The 16,523-nt window shown below is 39.4% G+C and overlaps 1 protein-coding gene across 1 annotated transcript in view; it reads left to right on the forward strand.

The window, feature by feature from the left end:
- The window catches only part of LOC140467098 (peptidase inhibitor 16-like), a 53,669-nt gene that overhangs the window by 26,989 nt on the left and 10,157 nt on the right, over positions 1-16,523 (forward strand). The window contains exons 5-7 of the mRNA XM_072563163.1: positions 4,534-4,554; positions 6,948-6,968; positions 9,497-9,517. Coding sequence (XP_072419264.1) covers positions 4,534-4,554; positions 6,948-6,968; positions 9,497-9,517 — 63 coding nt within the window. The remainder of the gene's footprint in view (positions 1-4,533; positions 4,555-6,947; positions 6,969-9,496; positions 9,518-16,523) is intronic.

The following is a 16,523-nucleotide window of genomic DNA, read 5'->3' on the forward strand; positions in this document are numbered from 1 at the left end:
TAAGTTTGCTAATTAAACCAAAATTGGAGGTGTGATGGACAATGAAGAATATTACATCAGAGTACCACAGGATCTTGATCAGATGGGCCAATGGGGCAGGGGGTGACAGATGGAGTTTAATTTAGAAAAAATGTGAGGTGCTGCATTTTGGAAAGGTAAATTGGGAGGAGTTATTGACTAATGTTAAGGTGCTATGGAGTGTAGCGTAACAAAGAGACTTTTGAATGCAGGTTCACAGATAGGATAGTGAAGAAGGCATTTGGTATGCTTGCTTTAATTGGTCAGTGCATTGAGTATAAGAGTTGGGAGGTCATGCTGCAGCTGTACAGGCCATTAATTAGGCCACTTTTGAAACACTGCATACAATTCCGGTTTCCCTGCTATAGGAAAGATGTTGTGCAATTTGAAAAGGTTCAAAAAAGATTTACAGGGATGCTGCTAGGGTTGAAGGGTTTGAGCTATAGGGAGAGGCTGAATATACTGGGGCTATTTTCCCTGGAGCATCAGAGGCTGAGGGGTGACCTTACAAAATCATGAGAGGCATGGATACGATGAATAGCCAAAGTCTTTTCCCTCGGTTGAAGGAGTTGAAAACTAGAGGGCATCGGTTTAAGATGAGAGGGGAAATATTTAAAAGGGACCTAAGGGGCAACCTTTTCATCAAATGGGTGGTGCATATATGGAATGAGCTGCCACAGGAAGTGGTGGATGTTGGTGCAATTATAACATTTAAAAGGCATCTGGATGGTATATGAATAGGAAGGATTTAGAAGGACCAAATGCTGGCAAAAGTGATTAGATTTATTTGGGATATTTGGATGAGTTGGACCGAAGGATCTGTCTCAGTGCTGTACATCTCTATGACTTGATGACTCGATAACAGTGGCAATATGTTTGTATTAGGGTAGTTTCATGAAGTATTTACATGGAAAGAATCATTGAAGAAGAGTTGAAGAGTCTGTGCATCTGTATGATGTATAGATGTTTTAACATTTCTTATGGATTTTGTAACCTTCATGAAATTTAAACTTCACGTTTGAGTGTTCTTGACTTGGTATGTTGGAGTCTTGCATGTTTTTGACATGCTGATTGTTATCCTGAGAATCTTTCACATATTCACAGAATCCTTACAGTGTGCAAACAGGCCCTTCTGCCCAAGAAGTCCACACCAGCCCTCCGAAGAGTAAACCACCCAGACCCATTCCCCTACCCTCTATTTACCCCTGAATAATGCAGCTAATCTAAACATTCCTGAACACTATGGACAACTTAGCATGACCAGTTCACCTAATCTGCACATCATTTGATCATGGGAGGGAACCAGAGCACCCAGAGGGGTCCCACATAGACACAGGGAGAATGTGCAAACTCCACACAGACAGTCGCCCAAGGCTGGAATTGAACCCAGGTCCCTGGTACTATGAGGTAACAGTGCTAACCACTGAGCCACCATGCCATTCAATTATCCAAGCTTATTTTTATATATAATTGGATTTGATTTTCTTCGTGTTGCTCAATCTGTGTTGTGTTTTCCTCAATGTTTAAACACAACACCTGGTAAACTCTCTGGGTTGCCATGTGCCTGTGTAGTATATATGACCATTACCTTTTATTCTAGATACAGAATAGGTAGTTCGACAATTGCATTTCAGTCAGACACCCCATCATCAATCTTGCTGCTTTCTTGAGAAATTTGTCCTAAATGTCAGAATTTGGACCAGTGATGGCTTGGCTGGATTTTCCTAACTTGCTTCCAAAACTTTTCAAATAGTTTCCAATTTTTAATGATTTCCAATGGCTATTTTCACGGCTTACTTACATAGCTAAATATAAGAGGTATAGATTCATCCTTTGTTTAAAAATTCTAAATGTCGATAGGATATTTGCAGCCTTCCAATTCATGTTAGGTAAGTTGCTAAATTTTTTTACATCCCCTTTCTTTTGCAAATGCAATTAATGTCCAGGGATTTATGGTTGTCTCTAAAAAAGCATTTGCTCACGCTATTTTTAGTTGCAGCTTAAACATTTTTTTTAAAAATTGAGCACTCATGGTTTGTGTAATAATTTTTCTTTGTTCTGTGGACTTGGTATAGATGTAACATTTGCTCTGCTTTCAATCCTGCCAGCATCAGGAAGTGGAGAAGTCGACGTTTCAGCTAGAATGGGTTACACCTGAAATGTTGACTTCTCTACCTCCTGATACTGCCTGGCTTGCCATGTTCATCCATCCTCCTGCCTGTTTACTTTGGATTCCAGCATCTGCAGTTTTTTTTTGTCACTGTTTGCGTCCAATCCTGCTTCTCAGTTTATCATGTAGCTCAAGCTTCTAACAGTGTTTATGTTTCTTAAAAAAGATCACCAGCTCTGATTTTGATTTCATATTTTGTTATGTTATTTGTAAGTAATTTTGCTTGAGTAGTATGGATTCAGGTTGCTTGAAAATTTCACACAGGTTTCCTTAACTGCCCAACCTATGGCTTGCATTTGTATCTGACCCTATACAGGTCAGAGTAAGGTAGTTACAGGGTCACACTGAGGGCTGATGTTGCTGAGGTGTGTAGACATATTACAAAATAAACTTCCAGCAGTCTGTGGGAGAACAAACTTTAATTGTTGGAGAACCTTGGATATATTGAGAGGATTGTCTGTCCTGATAGGGAAGCAGCAACAAGAAGACTAAATGACAACATATCAGAATCTGCCTGGCAACACTGAATACAATAGGGTATGCTCAGCAATTGCCAGCAGCTATTTTCACAGAATACCATTTAAAATGCAAGTAAATATCTAAAGAAAGTAATTCCTCTCAACAGAACACTAAGACCTGAACACCAAACATAATTCATGTTGAAACATCAATTCTAATATTAAATTGTATGTACAAGAAAAATATCAATTTTTCAGAAGTTAGAATGAGGTAAAAATTAAATAATTTATATTCCTGATTCTAGAATTATCCTTTTAAATTATTGTGGTCATGTATGTCTTTGTAATACAGCAGACACAGATGAATAATAAAAACAAATTGGAAATGAAAAGAACATTTTAGAAGTGGTTTAGACTTTCTGTACGTTTTATTGAGTGAGATCTAAAATCAAATTTAAAATTTGGGTACAATAATTAAAATATAACAATTAATAATAAAGGGGTAGAAATATTGGGCTAATTCTATAAATACATACATAAATGATCTGGAGGAAGGTATAGGTGGTCAATTAGCAAGTTTGCAGATGACATTAAGATTGGTGGAGTAGCAGATAGTGAAGGGACTGTCAGATAATGCAGAAGAACACAAATCGTTTGGAGAATTGGGCGGAGAAATGGCAGATGGAGTTCAAGCCAGGCAAATGCGAGATGATGCATTTTAGAATTCACGAGCAAAATATACAGTAAATAAAAAGGCCCTGGAGAAGATTGATGTACAGAGAGATCTGGGTGTTCATGTCCATTGTACCCTGGCAGTGCAGGTTGATAGAGTTGTCAAGAAGGCTTACGGCATGTTTTCCTTTGTGGGATATTGAGTACAAGAGTTGGCAAGTCAAGTTACAGTTGTATAGGACTTTGGTTTGGCCACATTTGGAATACTGCATACAGTTCCGGTCGCCACATTACCAAAAGGATGTGAATGCTTTGAAGAGGGTGCAGAGGAGGTTCACCAGGATGTTGCCTGGTCTGGGGGGGTCAGGGGGCACTAGCAATGAAGAGAGGTTGAGTAGATGAGGATTAGAAAGATGGAGGTTGAGAGGGGGACCTGATTGAGGTCTACAAAATCATGAGAAGTATAGACAGGGTGGATAGCAAGAAGCTTTTTCCCAGAGTGGGGGGACTCAATTACTAGAGGTCCTGAGTTCAAGGTGAGAGGGGAAATGTTTAAGAGAGATATGTGCGGAAAACTCTTTCAGTATTGTATGCTGAGTGTCTGGAATGTGTTGCCAGTGGAGGTGGTAGAGGGGGCATGATTGCATTACTTAAGATGTATTAAGACAGATACATGAATAGGCAGGGAGCAGAGGGATACGGATCTTTATAAATTAGGTGACAGGTCTAGGTAGAGGATTTGAATTGGTGCAGGCTTGGAGGGCCGAAAGCCCTGTAACTGTGCTGTAATTTTCTTTGTTCTTTGCTTAGCTTAACTATATATCTAATGGCATCAATTTGACCACTTATTTATATTTTGCCAGATTTTATCTGCACAGAAATAGATGACAATTAAAATTTTACAGGGTCTGAAGAAGCCACTTAACCACATTACTTTGAAATTAGTCTCATAGAATCTAATTCTTCAGCAGCTAGTTAAAAACAGGAAAAGGGCAGTGGGTTAAAGGGTCAATAGTTATACTATGGTGATGTGTTCCTTAAACTTGTTAATCCTGAGGTCAGACTGTTATTGCACCTGTGTAATGCTGTCGAAGTTTGTCGTTGGCCCTAACATTACTCTCTTTCAGGTTTGAAAACTAATGTACTTTTAAATATGGCTGTTTATTTTCAAATATATTTAGAACTGCTTTTGGAGTTTGTTTCTTTTCTTTGCAGCATCTAAATCAAAGGCATCAGGTAAGAAATAATGCTTTGTTGCGGATGTCTGTTGGGCAATGTGATTGATTTGAAAGCAGCCTGAAAAATTGACCAGTAGATTAATCTGTGTTGCCTCACAGTGTAGTGAAGCAACATTACTAATCACCCAACCTATCTGGCTGATGTGAGATCAGAATGCCTAACTTGGACCACTTTGTTGTTGCAACACTTGCTCACTTTACACTGTAAGTGGCACAGAGATGCAAGATGGGCCTTTTCTAGTTTTCCTTAAAGGTGTAGGTAGACAGGTTATGGGTAAAGTCATTCTTTAAAGAGCTTCTTCTATTGTGAAGTGCCTGTAGATACTTAGGAGTGTTTTAGAATGAATGATGTTTTTATCTATTTATTGTCACTCACAGTTTACAGTGAATAGTACAGTAAAATACAATGAAAAGCTTCAAAAGGTGGTGTGTTCAGTTCATGGATTTGCCAGAAAGTGTTGTTGCTTCTTTTCAGGCAGGACAGAGGATTTAGTGAGCCCCCCACACAAAGATTGCAGCAGCTAATGGGGAATGCTAGAGGTGTGTTCCTGGGTCTGCAACATGACAGCAGAGGCAGACCACAGGCTGTGGAGAATGAAAGCTCTATGTCATAACCTCTGCCAACCTGGCGATTGTCTCCTCCATGGTCCTTGATTGTGAAAGGATCTGGCAGGCTATCCATTGCACCCAGCATCCCAGTGATCAGCCTTTTCAGCACTCACCTATAGTGCATTTGCAGCCTTCCAATTCATGTTAGCCAAGTTGGCAGTCAGCTTTCTCATATTCCCTGTCTTTTGCAAATATTATTGATGTCCAGGGATTTATGGTAGTCTCTAAAAAATACTTGCTTGTACTATTTTCAGTTGCAGCTTAAACATTTCTTTAAAAATCGAGTGCTCATGGTTTGTGTAATAATTTTTCTTTTTTCCTGTGAACCTGGTGTAGATGTAATTATGCTCTGCTTCCAATCCTGGTTGGTGGTCTCTCATGTAGTTTTCAATCTTCTAACAGTGTTCATGTTTCTTAAGAAAGATCACCAGCTCTGATTTTCATGTCGTAGTTTGTTATGTTATTTGTAAGTAATTTTGATTGAGTAGCATGGATTTAGGTTGCTTGAAAATCTCACACAGGTTTCCTTAATAAATCAAACTATAGCTTGCATTTGTGGCTGACCCTATGCAGGCCAGAGTCAGGTAGTGATAGGATCACAGTGAGGGCTGATGTTGCTAAGGTGTGTAAGCACACTACAAAGTAGATTTCCAGCCGTCTGTGGGAGAACAAAATGTAATCGTTGGGGAACCCTGACTATACTGAGAGGGTTGCATCAGGAGGTTCAGAAGTCGACATCCTGAAGAGGGATTACATCCGAAAGGTTGACTTTTGCACCTCCTGTCTTGCTCCCTGTCTTGCTGTGTTCTTCTAGCCTCCTGCCTGTCTACTTAGGATTCCAGCATCTGCAGTTTTTTTGTCTCTGTGCTGAGAGGATTGTCAGTCCTGATCAGAAAGCAGCAACAAGAAAACTGAATGAGAAAACAACACATCACAATCTGCCTGGCAACACCAAATTCAATAGAGTGCGCGCAGCAACTGCGAGCAGCTATTCTCACAGAAAAATACTTAAACTGCAAGTAACTGTCTGAAGAATATAATTCCTCTGCACAGAGCACTAAGATCTGAACACCAAACATAATTCATGTTGAAACATCAACTCTAATATTAAACTATATATGCAAAAAAAAATCAATTTTTCAGACATTAGAATGAGGTAAAAATTAATGAATTTATATTCCTGATTCTGGAGTTATTCTTTTAAATTATTGTGCTCATGTATGACTCTGTAATACAGCAGGCACAGATGAATAATAAAAACAAATTGAAAAAGAAAAGCACATCTCAAAAGTGATTTAGATTTCCTTTTAAAATTTGGGTTCAATAATGAAAATATAATCAATAATAATAAAGTGTAGAGATATTGGGCTAATTTTAGCTTAACTCATTTAGTAGGTAAGTAATCGCATCGATGTGGCCATTTGTTTAAATTCTGCCAGATTTTATCTGCACAAAAATAGGTGAAGATTAAAATTTTGCAGGGTGTGAAGAAGCCACTTAACCATTCTTTGAAATTAGTCGCATAGAATCTAATACATCAGCAGCTACTTAACAATTGGAAAAGGTCATTGGGTTAAAGGGCCAATAGTTATACTACGACAATGTGTTGCTTACACCTGTTGATCCTGAGGTCAGACTATTAATGCACCTGTGTAATTTTATCCAATTTTTTCACTGGTCCTAACACTACTCAGGTTTGAAATCCTATGTACTCTTAAATATGGCTGTTTGCTTTTAAATGTATTTTGAGCTGCTTTTGGAGTTTGTTTCTTTTCTTTGCAGCATCTAAATCAAAGGCATCAGGTAAGAAATAATGCTTTGTTGCGGATGTCTGTTGGGCAATGTGACTGATTTGAAAGCAGCCTGAAAAATTGACCAGTAGATCAATCTGTGTTGCCTCACAGTGTAGTGAAGCAACATTATTAATCATCCAACTTATCCGGCTGAAATGAGACCACAATACCTAACTTGGACCATTTGGTTGTTGCAACACTTGCTCACTTCACACTGTAAGTGACACAGAGATGCAGGATGGGCCTTTTCTAGTTTTCCTTAAGGTGTAGGTCGCCAAGTTATGGGTAAAATCATTTTTAAAGATACTCAGGAGTGTTTTAGAATGAATGATGATTTATCTATTTATTGTCACTCACAGTTTACAGTGAATAGTACAGTAAAATACTATGAAAAGCTTCAAAAGGTGGTGTGTTCAGTTCATGGATTTGCCAGAAAGTGTTGTTGCTTCTTTTCAGGCAGGACAGAGGATTTAGTGAGCCCCCCACACAAAGATTGCAGCAGCTAATGGGGAATGCTAGAGGTGTGTTCCTGGGTCTGCAACATGACAGCAGAGGCAGACCACAGGCTGTGGAGAATGAAAGCTCTATGTCATAACCTCTGCCAACCTGGCGATTATCTCCTCCATGGTCCTTGATTGTGAAAGGAGGTTAGAATCATAGAATGCCTACACTGTTGAAACAGGTCGCTCAGCCAAACAAGTCCACACTGACCTACCGAAGAGTAACCCATCCAGAACCATTCCCCTACCCTATATTTACCCACGAGTAATGCACCTAACCTAGACATCCCTGAACACACTGGGTATTTAGCATGGCCTAATTTGCACATCTTTGGACTGTGGGAGGAAACCTGGAGGAAATCCACACAGACACGGGGAGAATGTGCAAACTCCACACAGACAGTTGCCCGAGGCAGCAATCAAACCCGGGTCCCTAACACTGTGAGGCAGCAGCGCTAACCACTGGGCCACCGAGCTGTCCCTAGGTTATCTGACAAGCCGTGGTCAGCTTTTTTTACGCTCGCCTGTATGCTTACTTGCTTACATGGTCTTGCAATAGCTAAATTTAAGAAGCATAGCTCCATCAGGGATGTCCAGGGATTTATGATAGTCGCTTTAAAAAATTGCGCTTTTTAAAAAATTTTTTAAAAGTTGCAGCTTAAATCTTTTGTACAAAATCAAGTACTCATTGTTTGTGTAATAAGTTTTCTTTTTGTCTGTGTACCTAGTGTAGAGGTAACTTCTGCTCTACTTTCAATCCTGCCTGTGAGCTTCTCATGTAGTTTTCAAACATCTAACAGTGTTTATGTTTCTGAAGAAAGATCACCATGTCTGATCTTCATGTCAGAGTTTGTTATGTTGTTTGTAAGTAATTTTGATTGAGTAGCATGGATTTAGGTTGCTTGAAAATCTCACACAGGTTTCCTTAATAGCTCAAACTATAGCCTGCATTTGTGGCTGACCCTATGCAGGCCAGAGTAAGGTAGTCACAGGGTCACAGTGAGGGCTGATGTTGCTGAGGTGAGTACACATACTACAAAATAGACTTCCAGCAGTCTGTGGGAGTGCAAACTTTAATTGTTGGAGAAATCTGGCTATACTGAGAGGATTGTCAGTCCTAATAGGAAAGCAGTAACAAGAACACATCAGGATCTGCCTGGCAACACCAAATACAATAATGTGTTCAGCATTTGCTGGCAGCTATTGTCACAAAACAACGCTTAACATACAAGTTAATGTCTAAAGAAAGTAATTCCTCTCCACAGAACACAAAGATTTGAACACCAAACATAATTCATGTTGAAACATCGACTCTAATATTAAACTATATATACCAGTAAAATATCAATTTTTCAGACATTAGAATGAAGTTAAAAAAAACTAATTTATATTCCCGATTCTGGAATTATCCTTTTAACTTATTGTGGTCAAGAATGACTCTGTAGTACAGCAGGCACAGATGAATGATAAAAACAAATTGGAAAAGAAAAGAACATTTCAAAAGTGGTTTAGACTTTCTATTTGTTTTATCGAGTGAGATTTAAAATCAAATTGAAAATTTGGGTACAATATTTAAAGTATAATGAATAATAATAAAAGGATAGAGATATTGGGCTAATTTTAGCTTAACCCATTTAGTAGGTAACTAATAGCATCAATTTGACCATTTGTTTATATTCTGCCAGAATTAATCTGCACAGAAGTAGGTGAAGACTAAAATTTGGCAGGGTCTGAAGAAGCCATTTGATCACATTACATTGAAATTAGTCTCACCAAATCTAAATCTTTAGCAGCTAATTAAAAACTGGAAAAGGGCAGTAGGTTAAAGGGCCAACAGTCATACTGGGGCAAAGTGTTGCTTATACTTGTTGATCCTGAGGTCAGACTGTTATTGCACCTGTGTAATGTTGTACAATATTTGTTCCCTGGCCCTAACACTACTCTCTTTCAGATTTGAAATCTTATGCACTTTTAAATATAGCTGTTTGCTTTTAAACATGTTTAGAGTTGCTTTTGAAGTTTGTTCTTTTTTTTGCAGCATCTAGTTCAAACTCAACAGGTAAGAAATATTGCTTTGTTGTGGATTTCTGTTGGGCAATCTGACTAATTTGAAAGCAGCCTGAAAAATTGACCAGTAGATTAATCTATGTTACCTCACAATATCGTGAAGCAACATTACTAATCACCCAATCTACCTGGCTGATGTGAGACCAGAATGCCTAACTTGGACTGCTTGGTTGTTGCAACATTTGCTCACTTCACACTGTAAGTGGCACAGAGATGCAGGATGGGCCTTTTCTAGTTTTCCTTAAAGGTGTAGGTAGCCAAGTAGGTTAAGGCCATTTGAAAATAATTTCTTCTATTGCGACGTGCCTGTAGATATTCAGGGGTGTTTGAGAATGAATGATGATTTATTTATTTATTGTCACTCACAGTTTACAATGAATAATATAGTAAAATACAATGACAAACTTCAAAAGGTGGTGTGTTAGTTCATGGATTTGGCAGGCTACCCATTGCACCCAGCATCTCAGTGGTCAGCCTTATCAGCACTTGCCTGTACGCTGCCCCATCACGGTCTTCAATGGAATCCCCTGCAGCAGAGCATATCTATGATCTCATTCTCCAAAGTACTAGCAAGTGAGCTATCCTGTAGCTCTGACCTGAATACAACCTTTGTGCCTACAGGACTTACCAGGTGTGCATCCTAACCCTACACGACAAAGAGCATAGAGTTCCAATATCTGAACTGCAAGCTGAGAATGTCAGATCAAATGAAGGAGCTGCTTCAGCATTGCTGAGCTGTTAGTCACTCACTATTCCTCTTTGGGTTTCTGTGACTAGATATGCAGCCATGATTGGGTGTGTAAAACAGGAATTAAGCACCAGAAGGTCGGAATGAGAGAAGGTTTATTGCGTGGGAAGGTGAGGTCCATTCTCAGTCACATCATTTTCAGCCTGCTCATCATACCAGATAGCAGGATGTGAGTGCGCTGGGATTTGAGAAAGGCCACAAGACAGGATCATTTCTTCAGCCTCAATGTTGCCCATAATGCCAGATAACATTAGCTTTGTTTCTGTCAGCCCTGTGGTGCAGAGAGCCACCTTGTCTGTAGAGATCAGGAAGTGCTCTTCTCCTTTCTGATATGTGCTACCTTGTGCTGTATAAGAGGGTGTCAGTGATTGTTCATCACTGTGCTTTGGTGATAATCCTGCCACAGCTTATTAGCTGGAGAATATATGTAAGTAGAGGCTATGACATTTGCAGCTTTGATAGGTATGTAAGAGTGAAATAGAGCATCAGAATGTTGGGTGTAGTCACCTTTGTGTGCAGTGCATGCATATGCATCCAGAGTCATGTTTTTCAAGCAAAAGCCTGATTATTGTGATCTCTTCTTTGTATTTGGAACTCATTGCTTCATTGCTGCTTTTGGGAGTGATGGCATCAGGCAAGTGAAAATAATTTGCAAATTTTGTGAGTCATAAAAGAGTAACTGGAAGAGGGCCAAATTGACACAAAGTAAGAAAGAGAGAAAGAGGGAGAAATCCAGGCTGCAAAATTTAGACATTATGATTTTAGCACAACAGGTGCCATTTTGGAACCAAAATGGCATCCATGTTATGTGCACACACTCCCACTACAACCTATGTTGAATGCTATCTTGGTAAGAGCATCTTAGACATTAGGAGTATGCACCAAGGTTTGCAGAGTTGACATCAGTCAGTGTCTAAGGCACATTTGACCACATTTTCTCTCTTGTACTTTAAGTAATGACTTATCTTAAACATACCCAGCTGAGGATACATTCAACATCAGGAGGCACGACATGCTAGTGCTTATTAAATTTTTGTCAGTTGCCATCAGGCTAGAAGCTGCTTAATGTATATAGGTTCTTGGTGAACTTTCAGCAGTTGTTGGTGGTTTGCAACCTTGTGATTAAAGGTAGTGAAGACATCACGCAATAATGCTGGATCTGGAGACGCCTTGGCTCTGACTTCACTGAGCTGGTACTGGTATATGTTGGTGTCCTGTGGAACCATCTGGGAAGCCTGGAGTAGATTTGCTGCCACTGAACCTTCTTGCTAATATTAGTCTAAGCTACTGATATGATGTGGGGAAGGATGCCCTCACAAAATTTTCAGCAGAAGATAGGCTCATTGTTGATGAACAAGAAATAGGTTTATTTTGTAACTTGTTACATTGCAACTGAAAGACATGACAATACCTTGTGAGACTATGAGGCTCAATTTAAGATTAATTATACATTAGTACGTTGGCTGCATGCTGTTAACACAAACAGCACTCACTGAAGCACTATTCAAACTCTGGCAAGTGTAAGCAGATATCAGAGGACACATGCAGAACTTGTTAACTCCTCCCCTCACCATCTTGGTAGTTTCTTCCAGTTTTACAACTTTTAGAGATATCCGCACTCTATAAGTACTGACAACATGAATGATCAAAAACTCTCATCATAGTCACACGCCTTCAACTTGACTTTAATCATTCTGCCATTTGTATCCATCTTCAGCTGCCAAGTTCCCACTGTAGTTCTGTCCTGTTACTGACTATATGCTCCTAGAAAAACACAAATGCGACTCCTCACCATCCCTGGCAAAGCTGCCTGCTTGATTAGCACCCCCACCCAGCACCTTAAGCATTCATTCTTCTATCACCATAGCCCCATAGCAATAGTATGTACCGCCTGTAAGCTACACAGCAACAGAATCTATAAATGTTTCTTTCCTTGACTTGCATGCATGTTTGGAGATTTTAAGAAAGATTGTGTTCTTTTCTATTTTTGAAATAATAGTGGGTGTGGAAGCCTCTTGTCTTGATTTGCACATTTCTTATCAGTTTGACTTCACATTGAGACTGTGCAGCTAGCAGAGGAAACTGTTTCTAATTTGACAGTCTCTCAAAGATATAGAGACAAAGGAATATGGAGCGTGCAATACAAACTCCAAGTCTTTTTCATCACTCATTCCTATAACAGCTAATCTGAGCTCAATCGCTTATACTTTGATGTCTTCATCTGAAAAGTGAATCAATCTCAGTCTTCAAAATTTAAATTGAGAAAGCATATTATTTTGTAGAAACCATTCTGCATTTTCATTACCTTGTGTGAACAAAGTGATTCCTGATTTTATTTTAAATTTTCTCACTCTAATTTCATAGCTGTCCTTTCTTGTTGTGGGTTAGATTACCACCCCAATGTTCTGAAGTCACAGAAATGTAAGCAAAGTTTATGCTGTCCTCACAACTTAAGCATCAGTACAACTTTGGTGAACTTGCACTGTACCCACACTAAGATGTAAACCTCCTCCCTTAGATTCAGTACCCAAACTGAATGTAGTACTTCACATAGGATCTGATTGTGGGTCTATATGAGTGAAGCATAGTTTTTTTCATTTGCAAATTCTAGTCCCATTGAGATCAAGTGACTTCCCATCTGTTGACCACAATATCTCACGTTAATTTCTTTAATTTGGAAGAAGATGCCTCATGGAAGAATAGGGAAAGCACAAATAGCTTAAAAATCTAGCTCCCTGTGACAAATTAAGAATAGCTATTGTTTTAACTGTTAGAAGTAAATTAGGATTTCCCATGTAGATTGGTAACAAGGAAAACTTGATTCCTGTTCTGGGAAGAAAAGCCTGTTTAATATCCAAAACTGTTCTAGTGTGAAAGGTCATTGGCTATTTTTAACTTTTGAAGTGAAGGACTAGTTTCTGGAATTATTTGATTAGATTATCTATAGTGTGGAAACAAGCCCTTCAGCCCAACAAGTCCATACCGACCCTCTGAAGAGCAACCCACCCAGACACATTCTCTTAACTAATGCACCTAACACTACAATTTAGTATGGCCAATTCACCTATCCTGCACATCTTTGGACTGTGGGAGGAAACCGGAGCAAACCCACGCAGACACAGGAAGAATGTGCAAACTCCTCACAGGCAGTTGCCCAAGATGGGAATTGAACCCGGGTCCCTGGCGCTGTGAGGCAGCAGTGCTAACCACTGAGACACCGTGCTATATTGTCAATTTAGATCTGTGGCAGCTGGCACAGAAACATGATATTTTTTGTGGATAGACTTTATTAACCACTGAGTCTTACATCTCTTCCACGTACCAGACTCACCTGTTCCCTCTTTATATTTACTCAGCATTTTCTTTTTAAATCAACCTGATAAAGTGCATTAAATATACCTGTGAAGCAGGTGAGACATGAAGGTGGGCCTTTTGTCTTGGAAATAGGGGCATTACACATGTGTCACAAGAGACCTGTATCCAGCCAAAGATATTTTCTAATCAACCTGTTCAGATATGTTATGACACACCTCAGGAGCAGGTGGGACTTGAGGCCAGGCCTCTGGCTCAGAGGTAGGGACACTACTGTAGTGCCACAAAAGCCCTCTACCCAGCCAAATATTTAATCAAGTAACCCCAATCACCTGCTCAATTACTTAATATATTAACAGATTCCTTTCTTCCCTTTAAATAATGCTTTTCAGGTAGGATCTTATTGTGTGGTGGCATCGTCCATAGTTTTGGGTTCAAACGTTTGGGCTTAAATCCTATCTGACACATCTGACCATGCTGATTAAAAATATTTTAAAACTTTTGAAGACATGTAAATATTCTTGAATGTAGTTAATGCAAATCAAACAATTCTTAAAATATTCTACATCTTACTTCGTTAAAAACAGAATCAACTTTCTATATGCACCCTTCATTCTTTAAACAAAATGAAATAACATGTTCCATCATTAAGCAACTAAAACATAAATTGATTTTCTTTCATGTTCTCATATCTGCTCATCCCATGAAGTGTCCCCTTAGGGGATCTTCATAAATTCTTGGATCTGACACATTTTTTTGTGAAATAATTTGACAACCAATGACATGTGTCAACCCACTTTATTTCAGAAATCAATTTTTTGGAAACCTTCTTTTCTTTCAAACATTTCCTCTGCGCTAGAGAGATGAGTCCTCAAATTCTTAGTTTGTGCCATCCTTTGTTAAATATACATTGTTCCAAAGAGAATCATTATCCACATAATATTCTGTGTGCAGTCCTTTCTCAGGTTGTCCCTCAAACACGATTTATTTTAGAAGATTGTACTGGCAGTTATGTTTCAGCTGCTAAGGTACTTTGAACTGTTCCTTTAAATTTCTTGGCTTCCCAGGCCAATAGGCAACATTGATTATTTTTATCCACCAAACATATAATGCAGTCTGCAGCACTTGAATAGCCAACTGGAAGATTAACACATGAAGCATTATTTAAAAAGGACTAGCATTATATCTTCTGGGTCACCCAAGCTTGAGTGTATTTTATAGGATTTAGTTTCTTTAATGTTTCCTTTGCTGTAATGACTTCCTCCGCAATAGCGTGTTTAACTGTATTCCAATATGTTGTACCTTGGATTTGGTCTAGTCTGAATGCATAACAAACCAGCCAATCAAACCTCCTGACTGGTCAGTTTCATCCCTCTCTGTGAGGATCTTGCCTGATTTATTTGGATATGGGTAATATTTTTCAAATAAGGCTGTTGATCCAAAATCGCTCCTGACTTATGCTGTTTCATGTCTAACTATATATATTGTTTTGAGTAAATCATCACAAGTTTCTTTTAATTTGGTCTACTTATTAAGAAATATCACAGACAATGAAGTACTGAAACAATGATTTAAACTTTATTGCGTATAGAAACCAAAATAAAATCCCTCAAGTAAGCAAGTAATTTGAGTTATAGGGAGAGGCTGAATAGGCTGGGCTGTTTTTCTTGGAGCATCAGAGGCTGAGGGGTGACCTTATAGAGGCTTATAAAATCATGAGGGGCATGGATAGGATAAATATACAAAGTTTTTTCCCTGAGGTGGGGGAGTCCAGAACTAGAGGGCAGCACGGTGGCACAGTGGTTAGCACTGCTGCCTCACAGCGCCTAAGACCTGGGTTCATTTCCCGCCTCAGGCGACTGACTGTGTGGAGTTTGCACGTTCTCCCCGTGTCTGCGTGGGTTTCCTCCGGGTGCTCCGGTTTCCTCCCACAGTCCAAAGATGTGCAGGTCAGGTGAATTGGCCATGTTAAATTGCCCCGAGTGTTAGGTAAGGGGTAGATGTAGGGGTATGGGTGGGTTGCGCTTCAGCGGGGCAGTGTGGACTTGTTGGGCCGAAGGGCCTGTTTCCATACTGTAAGTAATCTAATCTAATCTAGAGGGCATAGGGTTAGTGTGAGAGGGGCAAGATATAAAAGAGACCTAAGGGGCAACTTTTTCATGCATAGGGTAGTGCTTGTGTGGAATGGGCTGTCAAAGAAAGTGGTGGAGGCTAGTACAACTGCAACATTTAAGAAGCATCTGGATGGGTATATGAATTAGGAAGGGTTTGGAGGGATATGGGCCAGGTGCTGGCAGGTGGGACTAGATTGGGTTGGGATATCTGGTTGGCATGGATGAGTTGGACCGAGGGGTCTGTTTCGTTGCTGTACATCTCTATGACTCCATGACTCTAAGTTAAGCTTCAAAATCCAACTTGGCCATTCCCTGATTATGGTGGAATATGGCCAGGATTCCACCAACAATGTTTGGCTCTGGATGTGTCCTGGGTTCAATCCTTGTACAGTATTGTTTTTTTTAAGTTCTGCTAAAGGGGCAGTTCTGCTGTTCGATTCTTATAGAATTTTTTATCCTTCGGGCCATTACTGATGATACTTCAGATTCTTTCATCCAAAAAGTTGATAATTCCTCTGGAAGCCTTTAGTCTGCAGTTTGTTTCCATATCAAAAGTAGCTTCTTAGTTTCTTGTTATGTTTAGCCTTAAATGTTTATTTGAAGATACAGCTTTCCTGTGATAAACTTCTTAAATTTTTCTACAGGACAATCATTGTCCTTTATGGCGATAAAGCACCCAGTTTATTGAGCAGGTGTCAAAGCAATTTTGATCATGTAGCCACCACTCCTCCTTTTGCCAGACATGGCCAATTGATTTCAATTCATGGATAAGATAGTCCTTGACTTTACCAGTTTATTACAGACAGTGTTATTGCTACTTTTAT

This window comes from Chiloscyllium punctatum, chromosome 45, assembly GCF_047496795.1.
Source record: "Chiloscyllium punctatum isolate Juve2018m chromosome 45, sChiPun1.3, whole genome shotgun sequence".
Taxonomy (NCBI): domain Eukaryota; kingdom Metazoa; phylum Chordata; class Chondrichthyes; order Orectolobiformes; family Hemiscylliidae; genus Chiloscyllium; species Chiloscyllium punctatum.